A 25,410-nucleotide genomic window follows, 5' to 3' on the forward strand; every position below is an offset into this window, starting at 1 on the left:
TGCCCTTGGTTGCTGGTAGGGGCACCTGGGCCCACCCTCTACTCTGGGTTCCAGTCCAGGGACACTCAACCCAACAGTTCTGGGCTTTCCTTTCTCTACCCCCACTACTCCTTCCCACCACTCTGGTTCTCCTCCTCTCTCTGGGTATACTAGCTCCAAATCCTCCACTCAGGGAGTGATTGCTTTTTCCCTGCAGCAGCCCTTTTCTGTTGCCAGCTACCTGGTTTTATAGGACGCTCCTCTTCCTGCCCAGCTGAACCTAAGAAGTAGTAACTAGCAAAGAGTTCTTGGAACCTACACCTGGGTCAAAGGACCTGGGATGAAGGGTCCTGGAGTTATGTTGTCATCTGGTTGCAGCGGCTGAACACAAAGGACAGAGACCATGGAGGAGATGAGTGTTGGTCACATTCTTATTTTATCAAGCTTATACATGAGAGGAGGGAATTATAACTAACTGCTTTCCAGACTTTCCCTTTGGTGATGAAAGTTTTGCAAGAAAAGCTTGACATCATTGAAATGAAACTCATTAGCTTTCACTTCTAAATCTGTGTGTGGCCATTATAGTGGCATTAGGTCATTATTTAGTGCATGCTATTTACTTACAGTACTTCAAAGGCACATTAGGCAGGAATCTAATCACTGAGCAATAATAGAATGTACAATATTAAAATACTGATCAATCAGCCAAAACTAAAGAATATGGGAAAAGGGCAATTAAAATAGCCTTCAAACCACCCCATGAGCCAAAATTAATTCCAAATTAATGCAAAAGCAAGTAAGGAAAGACTAACAGATATAAAAAAGTAGTGAATCCAAAAGAGCCATCAGCAGTTCCCCTACCAAAATAAATGAATATGATTAGAGCTCCTTATATTATGCATAATAAATATGCTGTGCTTGAATGAAAACCTTTCCCAGGTGTTGGGTCTGAATCTGTTTTTGTAATTCTCTTCCTAGTCTTGTAAAATAGTTAGTTAAATGTCCAAGCAGGGGTAATAGTTGTTACCAGATTTGCCTGTCACTCTGCTCATTTATTAGGGTTACTTTCCTGGGAGGAGGGGGGATTGTAATTCTATTAATGTACTGCTTGTGTTAGTTGTGTTTGTATATGAAGCTTTACTTCTCCCTTCTGCAAGTCCCCTCCCACTGGAGCTACCCTGCAGGACCTAAGTTTGCCAGGGCTGGGTTCCTCCAGCCCCAGACTCAATCACTCACACACACACACACACACACACACACACACATTCATAGTTTAACAGAGTGTGTCTGAGCAGACCGGGTTTATCAGCACTCTCAGATGACACCCTTATATGGTCCTGAACTCAGCAGGCTGGGTTGAACAGCACTTTCTAGCTGCCACCCTTATGTGCCCCTGGACTCATTCAGGCTGGGTTACACAGCACTTTCCAGCTGCCCCCCTTTTATGTTCCTGGACTCCACAAGCGGGGCAGAGCAGCACTGCCAAGCTGCCACTCATGTGCCACAGGTTTAGCATGTCGCTATCCGCACTCTCACTCTACAATTGTTCTAGTAGTAACCCCCTTGATGAGCAAACCCCACAGGATTTTTGGGCGCTACAGGGATCTTTAGCTTAGGTAAGAGAAGCGTTGCTGCAGAGCAAGATAGGGGAGCCAAGAACACAAGGGCGTAAATGAAGTTTGGAGAGCATTTGGCAACCAGCTTGATTATAAAAGTTATTTTATTGCCAGGTATATAAAACTTATGATACTAATAGCACGAGGAGAGAAAAACAACCAAACACTTACAATATTACACGATTTCAATTGGGGTATTGGGGAAATCTAGCCCAAGTTTGATTACAAAAGTCAGGTTTAGAAAGTTATACCTGGACTAAGAGAGAGAGAGCGAAAGAGAGAGAGAGATCATATTAGATCTGAGAGAAAAAGTGGGCTTAACTGGAGAAAGAGAGAGAGAGAGAGAGTCGGGATCTCACCACTCAGCGCAGCTTGAACTAGTCGAAGGTTCTCAGGATACGGGCTGTTCAGCTGGGGGTCCGGAGCGCTTGAGACAGGCAGAGTCACCAACACGATCAGTCAGGAAAAGGTGAAGTCCCGGTGGAAGTGATGCAGTTTTTGGTTCCAGGCATCAGGACAAAGGTTTGAACTTGGGTAGCGGTTTCTGTAGAGAAGAAGCAATGGTTGGAGGGAGAACACTAGGTTTGTTTATGGATAAACAATGACTCAAGGGAGTATACCAGAAGTGTTTTGTTTATGCTGGACAATAAGAACTGATCATTCCTGGCTATGGGCAGTGTTCTTTCCAGGGAGTTCACAATGCAATCAGGCAGATGCAGTGTTTTGAAAATCAATAAAGGATATGTGACTAGAATTGATCTGATAACTGCTGAGCTGGGTGTGTGCAGGTGTGGGTTCATTAACATCTGGAGCAGAGATGTCCCATCATGCTGTGCTTCCCTGCTTCACTGATCGCAGAGTTCAGTGCGGTTCCTGCCTTGAAGCTTGGTTCTCCATTTGGTATGCTAATAGAGATGTTTCCTTGTTCCATCTTCGATGTAGGTGAGGCTAGAGGAGTTGCTTTAATCCTGTCACCCTTGTTTGGAGGGGTTTAGGTGTGTCTCTCACTGCCTATTCATTGCTTTTGGTAAATCCGTCTCTGATCAGTTCTGGTTCAAGCAAAGGCTGGGGAGGGAGGGGTCAGGTGAGTCAGACAGTAGGGGTTTTGTGCCCTGGATCCCCAAGAACACAGAGCTGACAGGTAACATAGTGAGGCAAGTCGCCATATTGAAAAGGACAAACGACAACTAAGACTCCATCTTGGAGTCCCTTCCTCAAGGAGCATTTCCCACCCTTCTTGTCCTTTGGCGGGAAAAGATGGGAGAATCTGCCTGGCAACAGGAGAGTATAAAGGTCAATGCACCAGTCAGATCAGGGCTGTCCGTCCTAGAGGCAGCTGAGTAGCAACGTGCTCCAGTGAAGATTAGTGAAAACCATTACCTCTTGGAGGGAGAAGAGGACAACCTCCACACCAGAAGATCTATTACTTACCTGCAGTGTTCCTGTGTTGGAGTTCCTGTATCTTGGTCCATTCCTTGATGGTGCAATCGAGATCAGCACTCCAGAGAGAGAGAGAGAGAGAGAGAGAATAAAACTCTAAAATACTAAAGTTCTGGACTTTGGGGCCAAGGGTCGTTTTATGGTACAGGTCCTGGAATTAATCTCCAATCCCAGTTATTTAACCCCAGGTGAACTTTATTATTGTGTTATCCCATAATAAATTGTTATTTTAGTTTACTTTATAATTGGTTTACAGTGGTTACTCATAAGATCAACCAGTGATAGATACGGGAGGGGGACCACTGATTGAAGCACCCAAGCAATATTTAATTACGGAGAGGGTTTGGTGTCACCCAGTGATTTCTCCAGTAACACAGGAAAGTGTTCTAGAATGAAAGACCCTGAAGTTCTACCACTAGCCCGATTGTGGCTGTCTCTAAGGCCTGAGAGCTGATTTGCTGTGGCTTCATAGTTGCCAGTCAGTTAGAGGCAAGCAGTCAAGTATTTAATGCCTAGATTAGGAAGGGCTTTATATATCAAGTCTGTGACTCTATCCTTTGTCCTGGCAACCAACGCAGATTGCTGAACGTGGGCATAACTGACTCTCTCATTCCTTCTAAGGATCAAACAGCCAATAGACAGGTTTTGCAATTGTAGTAGTTTCTAACTCAACTTAAAGGAAAACACCATCAGGAAGTGCAATACAGTAGTCAAGCGTGGATGTGACAAAGGCATGGATGAATAAGGACAGAACTGATTAAGGGCTTGTCTACACAAGAAAATAGACTGAAATAGCTATTGCAGAAAGGCTTCTTGTGTGGACACTCTTATTCTGCAATAAAAGTGCCTTTGTGCAGCTCAGATTAATTCACATTAAGGAAGAAGGCAATCTTATTTCAGTATAAGAGTGTCCACATGTGGAGGTATTGAGGAATAGCTGTTGTGCTTTAGGGCTGGTCTACACTACAGAATTTTGTCAACAAAGGTCAGCTTTTGTCAACAAAACAGTGGAGGTGTAAACACTGAAATACTCCTCCTGCCCATGTAATTCTCCTGCTATGCCGACATAATAAAACCACCTCAAAGAGAGGTGTAGGGCTTATGATGGTGTAGATAGGCAAGGCAGTGTCAGTCTACACACTGTGTTCCTTACATCTGCTTTTGGCTGTCATTCTTGCCAATGTCACAGCTCCACAGAAGTGGAGCCATGAAATTAACAAGAAAATGAGGCAGCTAGAGCCCAGCTGCCCCCCCCCCCACTCTCCTGGTAGCTGGACCCTGCTCCCAGCTGGAAACGGGGAGGCAAGGGGGAGGAGGGGCAGCCCACCAGCAGCCTATGGGGCAGCCAAGCTCCCAGAAGGGAGCCGCCAGCAGAGCTGAGAGACCAGGCTCTCAGCTCCGCTAACTGCCCCTCTTAGGTCGGTGGCAGTGCTCTTGGTGAGGAGGGTAGTGTGGACATCAGCCACCACAGTAATTAATGTGGTGGCTGTAAGTCGACCTAACATAGGTCAACTTATCTTTGTAGTGTAGACAAGGCTTTAAAGTCGATCCTTACCTTAATTCAAATTAACTTTCAGGTGTATACAAGTCCTAAGAGTAATGGACTAAGGGCTTGTGAATTTAAAGTGCAATAGCTATTCTGGAATAGTTCTTTTCTCCACATGGAGTTAAGTACCTGAGCCAAAACCCACAGAAGTCAATTAAAGAAACCCCACACACCTCCAGTGACTTCAGTGGGGTTTGAAAAGGCCTTAATCTTCCAGATAAGGTAGATGATAACTATTCTTGACCTCTGTCACTACACAGGGCTCATGCTGGACACGAGTGACCCCAAATTTGGCAACTTTCTCACCAGAGGGGGCCATATTCCCTGGGTAGAGGGCACAGACAGACTAGCAATTTCACAAAAGGAAAATAAATTCATTTTGGGTGAAACTGAATTTACAATGACGCTGTCAAATAAACATTGTTGTGTACTATAATCAAAGAATGATTATCACTTAGTCTTTCAAATTTATAATTAAACAACTCATAGAAGCAGATCTATGCTTCTGAAGAGATTTATATGCTGAAGCATTATGAATAAACTCCTTGCAAGCACTCAGCAAAAGAGGAACATGGAGTATGCATGTGTGACCCAAGAACCTCTTAATGCCAACAAGTAAATAGGTGCAAGGAGCTTACTGAAATCTCATGAGGCTGGCATATACATTCTAATTCACCAAATATATATATTTGTCTGTATCATGGTATTGGTCATCAGTGACAGGAGGTAAGAAATGTATCTCTCTCTTTCAGAATGTAAATTAAGCATTGTAAAGCTAACACAACAGATGCCCACTTACATACGAAATCAAATGCTAACAGAGATGTGAAATCAACAGGGAAGGAACACAGGAAGAAAACTTGCTGTGGTGGTGGAGTTATCCTATCTTTGAGTAAAGACAAGGATCTTTGAGGATATTTCTAGAAGACAAAGAAGACACCCGTTCATCATGCACCTAGGAAATAAACAATGTGTTTGCATTCATGAAAGTGGAGTCTCAGCCAGTCTTAGCTGAAACCCTAGTTAGTTAGCTCAACTGGTTAGTGCATGATGCTAATAATGGCAAGGCTGTGGGCTTAATCCCTACTTAAGCCCAGTGATTGGGCATGTAATGTAGATGCTGAACTGGTTCCTCTGGACGATAGCTTCATTAATGGCTATTAGCCAAGATGTTCAGAGATGCAACCCGATGCTCTGGGCATCCCTAAGCCTCTGGATGATGGATGTATCACTTGATAATTGCCCTGTTCTGTTAATTCCCTCTGAAGCATCCAGCACTAGATACTAAACTAGATGGACTATTGGTCTGACCCAACCTGGGTATTTTTATGTAAAACGCTGCAGAGTACTTTGGGTGAGAGAAACTTTCTACTTAACACTAGAAAGTTTTATGGTTTTGTTTTATACGTAGCCATTTGTTTCCAATATTTTTACTCATTATTATTTGAATTTTGAATCTTTGATGATAAACTTATTCTTGTTTTCACTGTAAATGTATCTAAGTGCTGTGATGTTAAGCAAAGTGCTGGTCCTGACCTCAAATTTACAAGCTGGTGTATGCCTGGTAGTTCTGTTGACATTCAGTGGATTGGGGGCTAGGCAGTACACTGAACACTCAGAGAGGGCTTGAAGGTTGGTGTGTGCCTTTCATTAATCTGCACAGGGGGAGGGAGGATTGGCCCCATCTACAAACAGTCATAGGGTAGTCAGAAGTGGTTGAAGTTAGTTACTATGGGGTGCTGCCCCTGGCAGTTGTGTTGCATCTTTGTACAGAGTGGGGGAAAAAACTGTGAGATCTTTAGAATGTGTTTTAACAAAGGTAAAGCACAAACATGATAGTTTAAACCTTACTTCCTAGTATTGATTTGTGCACAGAAGTGCTCACAGATGGTCATGTATGGGGCTGTAGGTATGGTGGAGCATATGCACGCAGCTGACCATGTATGTATACATGACACACCTATGCAGATGAGCATGGGGGCAAACAAGCCCAAACGAACACACACAGTAAGTGAGCCACGGGGAGGTGCAAGAACACGGGCGGAGAAGGCTGCGCACACATTACGGGCAATGGACAGAGGGGCAAGTGCAGCAGCGCACAGCTGTGAACACATGGGCACAGCCCTTCCCCACAGGTGGCAAGGGACCACAGACCCCACAGGGCGCAGGGGGCGGCAGGGTGCCTCAACCCGGGCAGGCTATGTGGGCAGCAGCAGGCCTCCCATTCGGCTGACAGCAGCTCCCGCCTTCCGCCTCCGCCCCGCCCCCCACATAGACCCCGCCCCACTGCCAGGCCCTGTCCCAGCTCTGTGGCCCCGCCCACTCTGCCCAGGCCCCGCCCTCATGCCGTCCCGCGGCGGGAGGCCCCGCCCCGCCCCTGGCCCGGGCCGCTTCCTGCGCGGCTCAGTCGAGCTAGGCAGGGACTCGAACATGGCGGAGGGCGCGCGGCAGCTCGGGGCTGGCGCCGCGGTGACAGCGCTGCTGGCCGCCTGGCTGGTGCGGGCGCTGGGTCCCGCCGCCGCCGCCTCCGCCTCCTCCTCCGAGGTGGGCAGCCCCGGCGAGCTGCGGAGCCGCGTGCGGGTCCTGAGCGCCGCCAACTGGAGCCTGGTGCTGCAGGGCCAGTGGATGGTGCAATTGTGAGTAACGGCCCCTCCCCTACCAACCGTCCGTCTTCCATAGCCCCCCTCCCCCCAGCCTGCTTCCTCCCCCATCCCCCCCCCGACAATCCAGCCTCTATACCCCCCCCCCCCCCCCCGTGACAATCCGCCCGCCATAGCCCCTCCCCCCAGAGTGTCCAGCATCCATAGCCCCACCACCCCAGTCTGCTTCTCCCCGTACAGCCTAGGGACAAGCCTGTGCCCTATCCTGCCTGTGGCAGTCCATCCTCCCCATGGACTGCCAGGCTCACCCTCCCCGCCCCCCAGCTGCCTGGGTACAGTGCATTCTGCTGGTGAACAGTCCACCCCCTCCCCAAGCCACTTGTCCCTCTCACAACCTTCCCCCCCCCCCCAACAGAGCATTTTCCATGTCCCTGTTTGGTGATCCCTAGTTCTTGTGTTCTGAGGAATAAATAACTTCCTTATTTACTTTTTCCACACCAGTCATGACTTTATAGACCTCTATCATATTCCCCTTTAGTCTTCTTTTTTCCAAGCTGCCAAGTCCCAGTCTTGTTAATCTCTCTTTGTATGGAAGCTTTTCCATAACCCTAATCATTTTTGCTGCCCTTTTCTGTACCTTTTCCAATTCCAATATATCTCTTTTGAGATGGGTGACCAGATCTCCATGCAGTATTCAAGATGTGGGCGTACCATGGATTTATAAAGATGCAATACAATATTTTCTCTCTTGTTATCTATCCCTTTCCTAATGATTCCCAACATTCTGTTAGCTTTTTTGATTGCTGCTGCCCATTGAGTGGATGTTTTCAGAGAACTATCCACAAAGATTCCAAGATCTCTTTCTTGAGTGTTAACAGCTAATTTAGACCTCATCATTTTATATGTGTAGTTGGGATTATATTTTCCAATGTGTATTACTTTGCATTTATCAATATTAAATTTCATCTTCCATTTTGTTGCCCAGTCTCCCAGTTTTGTGAGATCCCTTTGTAACTCTTCGCAGTCTGCTTTGGACTTAACTATTTTGAGTAATTTTGTATCATCTGCAAATTTTGCCACCTCATTGTTTACCCCTTTTTCCAGATCATTTATGAGTATGTTGAACAGTATGGTCCCAGTACAGATCTCTGGGGGATAACACTATTTATCTCTCTCCGTTCTGAAAACTGACCATTTATTCCTACCTTTGTTTCCTATCTTTTAACCAGTTCCTGATCCAGGAGAGGACCATCCCTCTTATCTCATGACAGCTTTCTTTGCTTAAGAGCCTTTGGTGAGGGACCTTGTTAAAGGCTTTTTGAAAATCTCAGTACACTATATCTACTGGCTCACCCTTGTCCACATGCTTGTTGATGCCCTCAAAGAATTCTACTACATTGGTGAGGCATGATTTCCCTCTACAAAATCTGTGTTGACTCTTCCCCAACAAATCGAGTTCATCTATGTGTCTACTAATTCTGTTCAACCAGTTTTCCTGATACAGAAGTTAGGCTTACTGGCCTGTGATTGCCAGGTTCATCTCTGGAGCCTTTTTAATAAATTGGCATTACATTAGCTATCTCCCAGTCATCTGGTACATAAGCTGATTTAAGTGATAGGTTACATACCACAGTTCATAGTTCTGCAGTTTCATATTTGAGTTCCTTCCGAACTCTTGGGTGAATCTCATCTGGTCCTGGTGACTTATTACTGTTTAATTTGTCAGTTTGTTCCAAAACCTCCTCTAATGCCACCTCCATCTGGGACAGTCCCTTAGATTTGTCACCTAAAAAGAATGGCTCAGGTTGGGGAATCTTCCTTACATCGTGTGCGGTGAAGACAGATAAAGAATTCATTTAGTTTCTCTGCAAAAGCCTTACCTTGAGTGCTCCTTTAGCATCTCGGTTGGCCAGTGGCCCCATCGGTTGTTTAATAGGCTACCTGCTTCTGTGTTCTTAAAAACTATTTTTCTCTTACTTTTTGAATCTTTGGCTAGTTGTTCTTCAAATTCTTTTTTGGCCTTCCTAATCATATTTTTTCAGTTCATTTGCAGAATTTATGCTCCTTTCTATTTTCCTCAATAGGATTTAACTTCCACTGTTAAAGGATGCCTTTTTGCCTCTAACTTCTTTTATTTTGTTATTTAGCCACAGTGGCACTTTTTTGGTCCTCTTATTATGTTTTTTAATTTAGGGCATATGTTTAAATTGAGCCGCTATTATGATGTCTTTAAAAAGTTTCCATGCAGCTTGCAGGGATTTCCCTTTTTCACTGTACCTTTTAATTTCTGTTTAACTCATTTCCTAGTTTTGTGTAGCTCCCCTTTCTGAAAATAAATGCTAGTGTGGTGGGCTGCTTTGGTGTCCCTCCTCCCCCTCCAAGGGATGTTAAATTTTATAATGTTATGGTCACTATTACCAGGCGGTTCAACTATATTCACCTCTTGGACGAGATCCTGTGCTCCATTTAGGACTAAATCAAGAATTGCCTCTCCTTCCTGGCTTCCTGGACTAGTTGCTCCAAGAAGCAGTTAGATAAGGTGTCAGGTAACTTTATTGCTGCATCCTGTCCTGAGGTGATATGTACCCAGTTAATATGGCAATATTTAAAATCCCCCATTATTACTGATTTTTTTTTATTTTTATAGTCTCTCTAATCTCCCTGAGCATTTCACAGTCCCTATCACCATTCTGGTCAGATGGTTGGTAGTATATCCCTACTGCTATATTTTATTCAAGCATGGAATTACTATCCATAGTGATTCTATGGTACAGTTTGGTTCATGTAAGATTTTTACTTCATTTGACTCTATGCTTTCTTTCACATATAGTGCCACTCCTCCACCAGTATGACCTATTCTGTCTTTCTGATATATTTTGTATCCTGGTATTACTGTGTCCCATTGATTACCCTTATTTCACCAAGTTTCTGTGGTGCCTGTTATATTAGTAGCCTCATTAAATACGAGGCACTCAAGTTCACCCATCTTAATATTTAGACTTCTGACATCTGGATATAAACACTTAAAAAAATTGTCACTTTTTAGCTGTCTGCCATTATGTGATGTAACTGGTCATGGTAACAAACTCTACATAATAGTAAAATTATAAAACAAAGCTATATGTTATATATGTACCAGAGCAGGATTAGAATTAAAATCCTTGAGATTTCAATATCTGCATAGAGGATAAAACAACAGTATCAACAATAGAAAAGTCATGTGTAATGCTCTTCTCACTGCACTGAAGAAGGTGGGCTGTCTTTATTTATTTATTTTGCCTTCATTTATCACTATTCCTTAATTTCTACTTTGAGATCTATTAATTCTGAAAATATTGAGAGAAGTCAAAATTCCTTGACATTATGCCAGGTTGCATATTGTGCTAGCTATATAAAAGGAATCTTTAAGATACAAAAATAGAATGATGAGATAAAAAGTTCCTTTATGAATTCACTATGGCAGTTTCAATCTGCATTTGGATCAAATTGAGACCCATTTCAGCAAGAGGAAATTAGCTGTTTAAGAAGCTGGCAAAGGTTACAAAAGTTCAGCTAATACTAGCTGAAACTGCAGCATTCTGAATTTACTAGGGTTATTCCTGACGTGTGCCTTTAATGGGTTGTGTTTGTTCTTTCTTGCAATCTGAGTTACATAAATTGCTATTTAAGCACAAAATAATGTTTTCAAATAGACTCTGGCTCATTTGTCTATAGCACTATAATCTGCCAGAAGTTTGGAAAAACCTTTATTAAGATGTGAATGGCAGCTCCTTTGAACATGCGAGGTGTCATCCACTCAGCACTAGCTCTGCTGACTCATACAAAATCTACACTTGGAAACATTAATTTTTTTTAGAGAGGCCAGGGGCAAGAGCACAGCAGGGTGGGGGGACCAGGGATTCAGTCCCAGAGCGAGACAGGGGCTGGGGCAAGCACACTGGGTGGGGGGAGGCGGCAACCCCCCTCCCTGCGCCAAACTTAGGGCTGCTGCACTCTCCCTGCCCCACCACAGTTACTTGTGGGGGGCTCTTTCTCCTGCTGTGCCTCCCCCCAGCAGATTTCCGGGTCGCTCGGCCCCTCTCCCTGACAGCGAGGCCTGGGCAGAGAGCTGAGGGGGCAGGACAGAGCCACTTTTCATGCTGACTAATGGTGGCCACTCAGCGCAGCAGCTGCCTCCGAGAGCCTGGCTAGAGAGATGGCAGGGGGCCTGGTTGCCTAGGACAAGGGCCAAGCAAGCTGGAAATGTGCCATGGGAGGGAGGGAACTCCGGCTTGCTTGGTCCCTGTACCCGGCAGCTGGGTCTGGGCAGGGGGGTGACTTGCTGCCTCCACCTCCCCAACTGGGCTCTCACAGGCAACCACCGTGCTGCACAGAGCAGTGACTTGGAGTGGCCGGTGGTATGAGATGTGTCTGGTCCTGCCTCTTCCGCTCCCCGTGTGGGCCCGCCTGCTGGGGACAGGGGCCGAGCATGCTGGGGGTCAGGCACAGTGGAAGAAGCCAAGTAGAAATGGGGAAGGGGAAGAAGCCGAGTGGGGGCGGAGCCTTGGGGCAGAATGCAGGCAGAGTCACGGTCCAGGCTCTGGGGCCCTTTCTGAGTCTGAGTCCAGGGCCATGGCACCACTGGCACCGTTGTAAACCCGGCCCTAAGTATGCAGCATAATAACATTCTCCTCCCCACTCCCTTCTTACTTCCCCGCAGGGTTTGTCCAGTTCTCCCTGTCTTTGGAAGATATGAAGCTCACAAAAATGCCCCATGAGCCTATTTCTTCTCCCATTGACATCCATAGGAGTTCTGCCATTGACTTCTGTGGAAATTGAGTGCACCTCACATAGGATGAAGTCCACTTAAGTCAATGGAAAAGCTCCCATTGACTGAAAAGGTGCTAGGATTTCACCCAGGGTATCAGACCATTCAAGTCTGTAAAGTACAGTTATTTTGAACTTACAGGTTAGCCCAGCTGTATTTGTTTAGAAACAACAATTCTATATTTTTGCAAAGCATTTTAAAAACAAAAGTTAAAAAGGGATTATAATATCCCCCTGGTTTTGTGTGCAAGGGTGCTGTAAAGTGCAATTTTTATTTTGGCATTATTTGCTGCCTTTCTGTAAAAAAGTGCTCTGACACCTTGAATATCCAAGCAGTTAAAAGCAAACTATGAACTACTAGTGATGTCCTTTGCAATGATGTTATGAGGGGAACTTGTTTCTTAGATTTTGTTTTCTAAAAAATGCTCCTCATAATAGAGAGAGAGCTTAGTCCTAACTGAAGCAGTGAGTTAGTTCAGGTGATCTAATTTTGTATAAACAGACTTTCTAAGAATAAAGCATGTTTAAATAACCTGACTCAAGGCTGATGGTGCTGGATGTTAAACTTTAGTAAGTCCTTGGGTACATTTAGGATGTAAACTAGCATTGAGTCTATGAAAGCTGCATTCATGTTTATTTTTAGTATATTTCCCTAGGCTTGTTTTTGCCTTGTTGTTTTTCTTCTACTTGGATTGAGTCATCTTTCATGGTGATTAGAGGGACTGTCCAGCTCCACCTAAGCATTTTAGATTTCAGAAGCCTATTGGACTCTTAGTGATATCAGTAAGTAGTCTGAATAGATGACATCCCTGACCATGTTGAAGTTGCTGCTTTAGAGATACTCACTCATTATTGTGAGTAAGGTTTTGTAGGATCAGGGCTTGATTTTTCATTCGGTTTACTGTATATTCTTGTCTATCCTAAATGCAAAAATGTGATATGAAAATTGAAAGTTGAGTTTCTGATGTAAATAGAGGAAAAACAAGAAAATAGAGTTGAGGTTATCAGGTTGCTAGTGTCTTGCCTGATTGCTGCAGCATGAAAAATATTATGAGCCACTGATAATCAAATTATATATTAATGATTTCCTAGTTCCTTTTCAGAAACCGTAAGTCACTGAGTATTTAATTATTTGAAGACAGTCTGTTAGCTTAGGTCTAAAATGTAGGATTTAAACAGAAGAGGTTTTGTACAGTGTAACAGCTTTTCATTTACTTAAACCATTTAAGATCTAACAACATTTTTAGACTCTTTCTGTGAAGGTTTATAAATTAAGGATTTTATATGAAGACAAAAGAAACTTCAGTAGCCTGTGTATGAATAATAACTTTATACTAAAATCAAGTTGGTGATTCATGGTGATGGTTCCTCACATCCTCTTGGCCATAGAAAGTAAGGTGGAAAACATGTTAAGCAACATGCCTCCTTCGCCCCCCCCGACCCAACATATCCCCCCACATAAGGGGTGGAAGGAGAGAGGGAGCATGCGATGATTGATGGTGAATGTCTAAAATCAAAAAGTAGTGGAGCCAAAGAATTATTAGGTTGGTTTCCATTCCATAAGAGCTCATTTTGTCAGAACTCAGAGCTGGTTAGACCTCAGAGCTCATTTCAGTCAGATGTGCTCTTATTCTGAAAACTGGTGCTTGATTTAAGGGGTGACTAAATCACCTGAATTATGTGATACTGGGACTTTTAAAGTCAAATGTATATACTTATGGTATTTTAAAATTTAAAATGAAAGTTCCTGATTTTTTTATAACTAGCAATAAACTCCTCTGATGGACTGATGTCTGCAATTTTTTTTTTTGCCCTTCCACTGACTTCATGAATTTATAAATTGTATTTCTCATGCTACAACTGTAGTGTTACCATGCTTAGAAGTGATGAAGATAGATGACATGGTGACTCGTGGAGATGGTAGCATGGAAAACCTATCAGCCCAGGTATTACCACTAGCTGAGTATGGGAGACAGGACTTGACTTGCATAAGCCCTTTTCCCTTATGGTTCATGTACTCTATTTATACATAGATACTGTAAGTGATGTGAAGTAGCTGTTTAAGCTTCCCCATGCACTCTTACCTTGCACCTCCTAATGTGCCTCTGACTGGAGTCACCTCAAGGGGTCACCTCTATAAGTGAACTTCAATCTCTGTACCCATTTTGTGCTTGGCCTCTGCTGAGGGAGCTAATCCACTGGTGCTAGATTTGTGATCAGGTGTCTTGACATCTTTCTACTAGTAATTAGTCTGAGGTCCACTGGTATTCATAGAACAAATGCATGAAATGATGACATCAAATGATGACAGCTGTTGGTCATTGCTTACCTTCTTTGGATTTGAACTGGTGACCTAGAGGTGAGATTCCCATCCAGATACCAGTCTCCTGATCCAGAATTTATTCCAATATACTCCTCTGAAATTGTTGCACTATTTGATGTACAAATCCTAGCTGGTTGGGAGGCCTGGCATTTTTTCCAAGTCCTTTGATGTCTCCAGAGTTTTCTTTGTACACTAACACATGATGAGTTCTCTGGGCACCTCTTTTTCAGCCCATAACTACACTGTAGATTTAAAGGCTGTAAGTTGTCTGTCATATAGTAAGGGCTGATGTCTAGTATGTCAACCTGCATATCTGTAAAATGCTGTCATTTGTGCAAAGTGATACAATAGTAAATTCTTAGGGAATAATGTAAAATAACTGGCCTCGCGCTGACAACATTTATAAGCGGCAAATAGAAAACAGAAAAATCTTGAATATCAGCATTTCAATTTTAACTTATTCTGCACAACACCAGATGTGAAGAGTCAAGTTTTTTCCAGAATAGTACTGTTTATCACTGCAAAACACACCAATAAAAGAAAATTAGTTCTTGGATGGCTCCTTCTAGCTGTTCGTCCATTCACAGCTGGAAAAATTGCAGGATCTGGAAATAATCCTTCTGCATTTCATTGATAAAATGTTCTGGATAACTATCTTTGAAAGAAATTATAGCTTTTTATGTTTTTCTGTTTGCATCAATTAATGTGACAAGGAGTGCGCTGAAGGGTGTGAGGTCTAAATATACGCAAGAAATGGTAATAGCAGGAGGCTACCATGAACAAAGTTCTGAAGGCTTTTTAATCGACTTCTATTTTTTGTCAGCTTACCGAGTACAAAAGGTATGTTTCTCAATATTTGAGAAGACTTCTTTTGTTGTTTTTATATTATGGGAATACATTGCTGACATATTGTCTATGGAAACTTGAACCGCTGTATTTTGTTCTTCTGGGAGGAATGACTTGAGAGTCAGAAGGTTGTCCCTCAGTTCTAACACATTTATGTGCAAGTGTGACTGTTGACAGTTGCAGAGGCCTTGAATAAATAGTACCAAGAACACTTCCAGGTTTAGCTGTGGATTGAATGCCCTGACAGTGCCTGATTTACCTGTTTGTTGGCCATGAATTCCGTCAGAGTGGAGCATTAGTTTTGGACTAGGCCCCAGTCAAACTAATGGTTTGTGTTACTGAGAGTAATAGTCAGAGAACTATCAGAAGAGGAGGAGGTGCTTTAGCATGGCATCAGTGCTACCCAGACAAGTGCTTCACTCCCTGTATACAAAAGAATACCTATTATTTTGGGGATACTGACTGTAGATATTGAGTACCCCTCATTTGTCCTCTGTATGTAGTGTAGGCAAGTCTACCGTTCAAGCCATTGTGCTAACGGTATATACATCAATAGAATGCAGAGAGTTTACTGTTCAGGGTTTGAGCACAGTTAGGGTATGTCTACATTGCAATTAAAAACCCCCGGCTGGCCCAGGCTTGCAGGACTCGGACTAAGCATGTAGACTGTAGAGTCTCTGGTGGGAGCTCAGGCGGTAGGACCCTATGAGGTGGGAGGGTCCCAGAGCTCATGCTGGAGCCCATGTCTACACTGCAGTTAAACAGCACTTTAGCCCAAGCCTCACAGGTCAGAGTCAGCTGGTATGGGCCAGCCATTGATGTAGAATTGCAGTGTAGGCATACCATCTAGGGCTTCTGCAGCTATAGTGGACAAATTGATGGAACTCGTGTCTCTTATGCTTATCACAAAAAGCATTAATATATCAATCTTAAAGGCAACTCAGTTGTGATGTGGGGTGTTGACAGAGGTTAATTCCTGGATCTTTATATCGACTGGGCAGGTAAAATGCACTCGAGACTTACTGCATTTTGTGAGAAGTGGCACTCTTCTCATCTAGTCATAGAAATCAGGTCTCGATTCCTGCAGAATCTTGGTAAATCTACTTATTTTTTGTTCCCTTGGTGAATGCTGCCTGTCTTGGATTAACCATCGCAGACAAGTGTTGAGGCAGCTGTTGTAACAACAAGATTTGAATGGTCCTAAGATAACTCCTGAAGAGCAGTGATAACACTACCTGCATCTCTGGTATTATGGATTTGTACTATGCCTCTCCCTTGCTTTACAATGCCAGGGTTAAGGAGGTAAAAAAACCTCTGCTTCATCGGCCTGAAACTCCTGGAATGCCAGGCTATCAGTAGTGTTGTGCACATTAAGAAACCTAAATCAAGTGGTACTCTTTGCAATGCTTTGCCACTGCAGCCGCAGAAGAGGAAAACAGTGCCAAAAGTAGTTGCTGTGCGTGACAAACTGAACAGTGTATTAGCACTGTTAGTCATCAGCTTCCTGCTTAAGTGAAATGCTTGATTATTTTATCATACTCAGCTGTAAAGGGGAGGAGATGCTTTTAAAAGCATGATTATCAATTCTTTTTATGTACTTCTGTTTTGACTTATTCAAAGATGTAAGATGTGATTTTTCTCAGTATAAATGGTGCCACACTTTGTAACACACATATTAATAAAAAATAACTCTTACATACATACCCTGAGTGGAGTTCACTGAAGGAATAGACATTAGGTTCATGTGAGATTAGTCTGTAGAAAGTGTGTTACAGGAATGGAGAGGGTGCAGAAGATGATGGGAAGAAGAGTAGTACATAGGATATGATGAGCTAGATGCTAGCCTGGAAAGTATTTGGGGCTAATGGAAAACAGTGATAGATTCCTGTGGCAACAAATTCCACAATTTGACTGCGTGTTGTGTGAGAGAGTGCTTCCTTTTGTTTGTTTTAAACCTGCTGCTTATTAATTTCATTGGGTGACCCCTGGTACTTGTGTTATGTGAAGGGGAAAATAACATTTCCCTATTCGCTTTCTCCATACCATTCATGATTTTATACACCTCTATCATATCCCCCCATAGTCATCTCTTTTCCAAGCTGAATAGTCCCAGTCTTTTTAGTCTCTCCTCATATGAAAGTTGTCCCATACCCTTAATCATTTTTGTTGCCCTTTGTACCTTTTCCATTTCTAATAGATGTTTTTAGAGATGGGGAGATCAGGCTTGCAGGTGATATTCAAGCTGTGGGCGTATGATAGATTTATATAATGGCATTATTATATTTACTGTCTTATTATTTATCCCTTTCCTAATGGTTCCTTACATAGTTAGCTTTTTTGACTGTAGCTACACATTGAGTGGATGTTTTCAGAAAACTATTCATAATGACTCCAAGATCTTTCTGAATGGTAACTGCTAATGTAGACCCCATCATTTTGTATGTATGGTTGAGATTATGCTTTCCAGAGTGCATTACTTTGCATTTATCAACATTGAATTTCAGTTGCCATTTTGATGCCCAGTCACCCAGTTTTGAAAGATCCCTTTGTAACTCTTTGCAGTCTGCTTTGGACTTAAGTATTTTGAGTAATTTTGTATCCTCTGCAAATTTTGCCACCTTACTGTTTACCCCTTTTTCCAGATTGTTTATGAATATATTGAACAGCACTGGTCCCAGTACAGATCCCTAGAGGTCACTGCTATTTATCTTTTTCCATTCTGAAAACTGACCATTTATCCCTACTCTTTGTTTCCTATATTTTAACCAGTTCCTGATCCATGAAAGGGCCTTCCGTCTTATCCCATGGCTGCTTACTTTGCTTAAAAGCCTTTGATGAGGGACCTTGTCAAAGGCTTTCTGAAAGTATCCACTGGTTCACTCTTGTCCACAGTTTATTGACCCCCTCAAAGAATTCTACTAGATGGGAAATCATGCCTCACCATTTACAAAAGCTGTGTTGACTCTTCTCCAACAAATAGTGTTCATCTGTGTGTCTGATAATTCTGTTTTTCACTAAAGTTTCAACCAATTTGCCTGATACGGAAGTTAGGCTTACTGGCCTGTGATTGCCAGGTTCACCTCTGGAGCCTTTTTAAAAAATTGGCATCATGTTAGCTATCTTCCAATCATCTGGTACATAAGCTGATTTAAGTGATAGGTTACATACCACAGTTAGTAGTTCTGCAGTTTCATATTTGAGTTCCTTCCGAACTCTTGGGTGAATCCCATCTGGTCCTGGTGACTTACTACTGTTTAATTTGTGAGTTTGTTCCAAAACCACCTTTATTGACACCTCAGTCTAGGACAGTTCCTCAGATTTATCACCTAAAAAGCATGTCTCTGGTGTGGGAATCTCCCTCACATCCTATGCAGTGAAGACCAATGCAAATAATTCATTTTTGCTTCTCTGCAATGACCTTGTCTTCCTTAAGTGCTCTTTTAACACCTGTTTGTCTAGTGGCCCCACTGATTATTTGGCAGGCTTCCTACTTCTGCTGTATTTAACTTTTTTTTTTTTTGCTCTTACTTTTTGAGTCTTGTTTGGCTAGTTGCTCTTCAAATTCTTTTTTGGCTTGCCTAATTATATTTTAATACTTGACTTGCCAGAGTTTATGCTTCTTTCTATTTTCCTCAGTAGGATTTGACTTCCAATCTTTAAAGGATGCCTTTTTGCCTCTGTCCTCCTCTTTTACTCTATTTATCCATGGTGACATTGTTTTGGCCTTCTTATTGTTCTTTTTAATTTGGGGTATACATTTAATTTGAGCCTTTATTATGGTGTTTTGAAATAGTTTCCATGCTGCTTGCAGGCATTTCACTTTCACGACTGTTCCTTTTAATTTCTCTTTAACTAGCTTCCTCATTTTTGTGAAGTTCCCCTTTCCGCAGCTAAATGCTACTGTAGTGGACTTCTTTGGTATTTCTCCCGCACAAGGATGTCTAAATTTATTATATTATGGTTGCTGTTACTGAATGGTTCAACAGTATTCACTTCTTGGACCAGATTCTGTGCTCCACTTAGGGCTAATCAAGAATCTCCTTTCCCTTTGTGTGTTCCAGGACTAGCCGCTCCAAGAAGCACTCATTAATGATGTCTAGAAACTTTATTTCTGCATCCCAGCCTGAGGTGACATGTACCCCATCAATATGGGAATAGTTGATATCACCTATTATTATTGAGTTTTCTGGTTTTATAGCCTCATTAATCTCCCTGAGCATTTCACAGTCCTGGTCAGGTGATAGTATAGTCCGTCCGCTATACTCTTATTATTCAGTTATGAAATTTCTATCCATAGAGACTCTTCAGTGTAGTTTGAGTCATTTAAAGTTTTTACTATATTTGACCCTGCCTTCTTTCACGTATGGTGCCACTCCCCCACTAGCATGACCTATTCTGTCATTCCTATATATTTTGTATCCTCATGTTACTGTGTCCCATTGATTGTCATCATTCCACCAAGTTAAATCTGTGTTGCCTATTATAGCAATATCCTCATTTAATAACAGGCACTCAAGTTCACCCATCTGAGTATTTAGACTTCTAGTTTTTGTATACAAGCACTTATAACATTTTCCCCTTTTTAGTTGTCTGCCTTCATGTAATGTAATTGAATGCGACTCTTTCATTTGTCTGTTTCTCTTCAGTTTCTACTTGTGCTTTATCAACTTTTGTCCTTTCCTCTTTACTGAGATATAGACAATCTGCATTAATAGATCCTCCCCTATGGCATGTCTCTGTTCGAATCATGTACTCATCTGCCCTGTTGACTTTTCCTCAGCCCTTAATTTAAAAACTCCTCTACAACCTTTTTAATTTTACATGCCAGCAATCTGGTTCTGTTTTGGTTTAGATGGAGCCTATCCTTCCGGTGTAGGCTCTTCCTTTACCAAAAGTTTTCCCAGGTCCTAATAAACCTAAAAGCCTCCTCCCCACATCATCGTCTCATCACACCTTGAGACCCTACAGTTCTGCCTGTCTAACTGGCCCTACATGTGGAACTGGAAGTATTTCAGAGAGTGCTACTGTAGAGATCCTGGACTTTAATCTCTTACCTAGCAACCTAAATTTGGCCACCAGGACCTCTCTCCTACCTTTTTCTTCATGTATCGCAACCACTGGCTCCTCCCCACCACATAAATCTATGTAGATGTTTTGAGAGATCTGTAACCTTGGTACCTGGCAAGCAATTCACCGTGCGGTTCTCCCAATCATCACAAACCCAGGTATTGCTGTATTGCTAATGATCCAATCCCCCTATTGCTATTATCTGACTTTTGCTAATAACTGTGATTTGCACCTATGGAGAGGTAGCCTCAGTACGAGATTATACAATGCCATTATCTGGAAGCAGGATCCCAACTACTGGGTCAAGTTTCTTGCTCCAGTTTGGTGATCTCCTTCCCCAATACTTTCGTCGTCCTCAGGAGCCCAAAGTCTGCCAGACTCTGGGTGCAAGGCAGGTAATCATACATGCTGCATTCAGTATATTAAATTATTGTATTTCTGCCTGCAGTTCTCTGTACTCCTGCATCTGTTTTTTTTTTGGTTTGTATTTTGTTTCTTTGTGTTACATCACGTGTTACATTGAATTATATCACACACAGGCAGCAACTTCCTTATATAATTCATTCACTGTTGCCAGGATCTAATGTAAAAGAAATATACTCCTACAATTGCTTCTGGGCTTTGATGTGTATGAGTCTTGCAGGTTTGAATACACAACTGTTCAGTGCATGGATAAAGCTTTAGAAAACCCATTGTTAAGTGCAGTCTTTGAGAAAGTCAAGATAGAGATTTTTTTTCCTGAAACCATTAATAACTTTTCCAGCAAGGTGAAATATTCTTGACTAGAGCACTTGAAAGGAGGAGAACCAGGGAACCAGAATAGATCATTATATTAAATATACTTTTCAAAATATTTGAGACTGTCAGTTTGGACCTTGAAAGACTAACAAATTACAGACTAAACGAGGGAAATATATTGGTGGTAATAGGCCACAGATGATGAGTATTATTTCCTACTCTTTGGAGAGAAACTTTTGCATATGGTCTGAGGCTGCCCTGTCAAATTTGGATTTGAACTTCAAAAATAAATCATAACTGATACCCTGGTACTGTAAAAAGGCATGTCAATTTTGATAGGACACAAGGGAAGGACATTCTGTCTCAGCCTTGTCATTAAGCTGGATGAGTGAGTGTATAGCAGGGAGTCACCGCAGTGGAAGATGCAGAGATCTCACCATCGGGCTCCTGCCCTGTGAGCTCTCTCACCGCGCCCCCTCCCCTCCCATGCACCAGCTGAGCCAACTGCAAGACTTGGAGCTAGTCCACCTTCGAACTGCGCCCTGGAAACAGCTGTATGTGCTTGTGCTCTGTACCCTTCATTTCCTCATCCTTGTGTCCCACCCCAACACCAAATGATGGGATCTTTTACCACACAAGGAGGGAGAGGACCAGTCCATATTCTGTCCTGGTCCTACAGCCTGTTGGGGGTGTTAGTTGGTGGTTCCCTCATGGAGCCATAAGCATGGGCATGTACCTGGCATGGTTCATGACCTCCCCGACACTTGTCTCTGCCGTGAGAGGAGGCCCTGATGCACACTTACATTGAGTGTGCCAGGTTACAGCCCCTCTTCCAGCTTAAGTTCTGGCTGCACTTTTCTCCACAATTCCTGATTTACACACACCCTGTCCATGGCCCCATGAAGTCGTGAGACCTCCTCATCAGCTTCCTCTTGGCGCTGGCCAAGGTGGCTGTCCACCGTACCAGAAGGAGGAAGTTAGATGGTGGTGGTGGGTACTCTGCAAATACAGGGCCTATTTCCAGTCCTCCTTCAAGTCATGCCTATGAGCAGAGTTGTTCTGGGCCATGTCGACTGGCTCCCTGGACATCTTCAAGGAGTAGTGGGCGCTGTCCATGGTTCTCTGCTTGGTGTCCCCCTCTAAATCCCTGCTTTTGAACCTGTGACCCTCATTCCCGTCCTTGTTTTTTTCCATTTTTTTTGTCCCTCATAATCTTTTGATGCCTGGGTTCAGTGGCTCCTCCCATTAGGCTGTGGGGGAGAGGTCTTTTAGATGTAGGTGGGCTTGCGCCCAACCATCCCCAGAGCCTCAGCAGGTGTAGTGGAAGATGAAATCTCAGATAAAACTTACCTGTGTTAAATATCTGTCCTGGTCCCAACTGCCACTGTTGACAGGTTCACTCTTCAGATTAGCTTCTGTCCATCCCCGGACCATTTGTCCACTTGTAAAATTCAGCACAACAAATAGTATGGCTTTAATAAAGTTTAACTCACTCCTTTGAAGTTAATTTTGTTGCCATATTTGGTCCCATCTAGAGTATGTTTCTCTGTGGCTATGTGCTTGGACGTGGGGCTGTGAAGAGCGTTCTAAGAATTTGTCCTCACTGGTGGCCTTTTCCACCCTTACAATAACCTTAATATCAGCTGGAAGCTGGCTATACTGAGAGTGAATGCAGAGACAGTAGGGTTGCAGGTGTTAAGAATCATGTGGAGGGTCTTATTGTGTCTAAACAGTGCTTATCCCAACTGGGTCTCAAACCTGGCTTTGGCTTTTGGGTGCTACTGCAGTATAAATAATAAAAACAATTTATATATTTATTTTTAGTAAGGGAGTAACCACAGGAGGATATGTGTGCTAGGTTTATGGTTTTGCTGGCCTCTAGGAAATTATTTTTATCTTCAGGGGTGTCCAGAATTGCCTGTTCCTGTGCTCTCTGTAAATCCATCTTGTTCCCCATGTGCTCATAGCAAAATACAATCATTTGATGATACAATAAAATCAGTAACTCGGATTTTCTGATGTGCCCCCTTCACAGTTGGCTTTCTCTCCCTGCTGTTTTTCTGCCTCTGGCTCTCTCCTCAATGGCATGATAGAGAAGAGCTGTTCAAAATAGGGCAGGTGACTTGAGTGTTCCCACAATGCAATTTATTCTGGGCTAATTTTATCAAACCTTCACCACCTCTATCATGCTGCTGCACTGTGGTTAGAGCACTATTTGGAAAGTTTTTATGCACTTGTTGTCTGTGAACCTTAAAGACCAGCTTTCCTTGGATTCCCTTGTCTCTCCAGGTCTCTTGGAAACTGGCATTGGAGTAAATTGCTCCAACTAATATACTGGGGCAGGTATTAAAAAGTCAGATGTAGGTAGCAAACAAAAGAGTGCATGGATTTCACATAATAGAAGCTGATAAGCAAGCATTCACTATACTGACCGGCAGGTCAGTGCCAGCCATTATGTTGGTGAAGGATTTCCCCTGTCCCTGGCGAAGTGGCCGATTGGGTGGTTGAGGCTGGTGGCATAGAGTATAGGGTGCAAAATGTCAGTCCGATGCATTTTGGGTTGGAGGTAAGATGCCTTCCTTAATCAATGTATCTTTCATTCTTCTGGCTTCCCATCCACTGTGGAGAGAAGCTGTTGTATAGTACACATGTTCAGTTGAGCCGGACTGGAGCTATAGCTCAACATTCTTCCCAGACTTTGTGACCAGTGATACAATCTGTGCTTTTTAAATGCAGCTGTTGTGTGGGCACCCAGGACTGTACGGTCCTTGCGAGATTGAACTGATCCAGTATCTTTTTTGCCTGTTGCAAACTACACCCTAAAGACTCAGGCATGTTCTAATTTCTTGAACTCCTTCTCTGTTAGGACTTCATTTCCCTCCTCTATCAGGAAGTGGGATTGCTTTTTTGCATTCTCCCATGGAAATCCTGCTCTCACTAACTCTAATAGATTACAGGCAGTTAGGTGACTCAGTTACTTGGTGTTCTTGGGGAGGAAAAATGTAGCGGCCTCTGGCATTTTTGGAGCAATGATTTTAATACTATCCTTACCAGAAACTCTGTGGTCCATCGCAAGCACCTGGGGGGTACAGGAAACTTAATAATGTTACTTACCTGGCTTAAATTACCTACATTACATTTATCAGGTGGAGTGTATATTACATACATCACCTGAACCTAGCCTCAGAAGTATAACATTTGTACCCTGTAGGAATTGCAATAAGGCTGCAAGTTCTAAGTATGCAAACAGTTAAATAATCCTGTAAAATATTTGTTTGGCTTAGATAAATTGAGGTGCTGTTTCTAGAATTTAGAAACATGGTGTTTACACTGCTGACTGATCAGAAGTGTTGGAGCTTAATACATTTTTATTCATACAGCACCAGTGCCCTTGTTATCTGTGCATTATAAAATATGACTAAAACATAGCTTATCTTTTTTAAAACCCCTTTAAATGCCAGTGGAAACTGCAGCATCCTGTCACTGTCATTTTCTTATATTGTATCAGGGGTCCTTTGTGGTCTGCAGAGCAAATTCTAGCTTTTTTTGTGAACTCATCGGTCCTGACAGCTATGTTTGTTAAAGACGAAATGTTTTATGCAATTATGCATGCACTGGGAAGTATCAGGATGAAAGACCAGATGGTTGGTGGACCAGATAAATAACAGGACAGCTAAGGTGTTGCTGGCCTATATCCTTCTCATCAACTAGAGGCAATCTTTACAGAAGGTCCTGCAGAGGAAATATAAATTGTAGAGACTAAGCTGTGTACGTATCTGCAACATACGACAGGTGCATAGGCTAGGTATAACAAGACAAGATGGCAGAGAGACTTCACAGTAGCACTGACAATTGACTTCTTTGTTCCCACGTCTGCTGATTTGCTGTGTGAACTTGAGAGTTGGAGTTGTGCCCTAATTTTCAGAGATGTGGTGCACCCACAATCCTCAGTGGGACCTGTGGATGCTTAGCATGTCTACAGATCAGGTCTTTTACCTCTTTAATTATATCTATTCATAAAATGGAGGATAAAACTTTAATCACAGGCTTTTTGCGATGCTTAATGAATATTGCAAAGAGCTTTGAGACCCTTAAATAAAAAATTGTTTTATATGTGCAAAGTATTTTACTCTTAAATTAGCTGGCATTTGCTAAATTCCAAAAGTTGTATAACTGCTTGCAGTTTTTACTTTCAGATTCTGAGGTATACAGAATAACTGCTGTGATGATGAAGTTCTGGGATTTGAACAGTTTTCTTAAACTACTTTGTATTGTGATTGCATTCCCGAATTCTTATCTGATTATATGTGTGAAAATATTTTATGGGCAACCATGTTTTGGAAACTATGGCCACCAAATTTTGAAGCAAGTGATGGAAATAATAGCAATAATACTTTACAGAACCCAGATCTTCCCTATCCTGTAATATATCTATTGTTTAAAAAAAAT

The 25,410-nt window shown here is 42.7% G+C and overlaps 1 protein-coding gene across 2 annotated transcripts in view; it reads left to right on the forward strand.

Moving 5' to 3' along the window:
- The first annotated feature begins 6,963 nt into the window (after positions 1-6,963).
- Positions 6,964-25,410, forward strand: part of TMX4 (thioredoxin related transmembrane protein 4) — a 60,250-nt gene continuing 41,803 nt past the window's right edge. For both annotated transcript variants that reach the window (XM_067565321.1, XM_067565322.1), the window contains exon 1: positions 6,964-7,217. In XM_067565321.1, coding sequence (XP_067421422.1) covers positions 7,012-7,217 — 206 coding nt within the window. In that variant the 5' untranslated portion in view covers positions 6,964-7,011. The remainder of the gene's footprint in view (positions 7,218-25,410) is intronic.

The sequence above is a fragment of the Emydura macquarii genome, unplaced genomic scaffold, assembly GCF_026122565.2.
Source record: "Emydura macquarii macquarii isolate MOO-44397 ecotype Brisbane River unplaced genomic scaffold, CSIRO-AGI_Emac_v2 contig_2676, whole genome shotgun sequence".
Lineage (NCBI taxonomy): Eukaryota > Metazoa > Chordata > Testudines > Chelidae > Emydura > Emydura macquarii.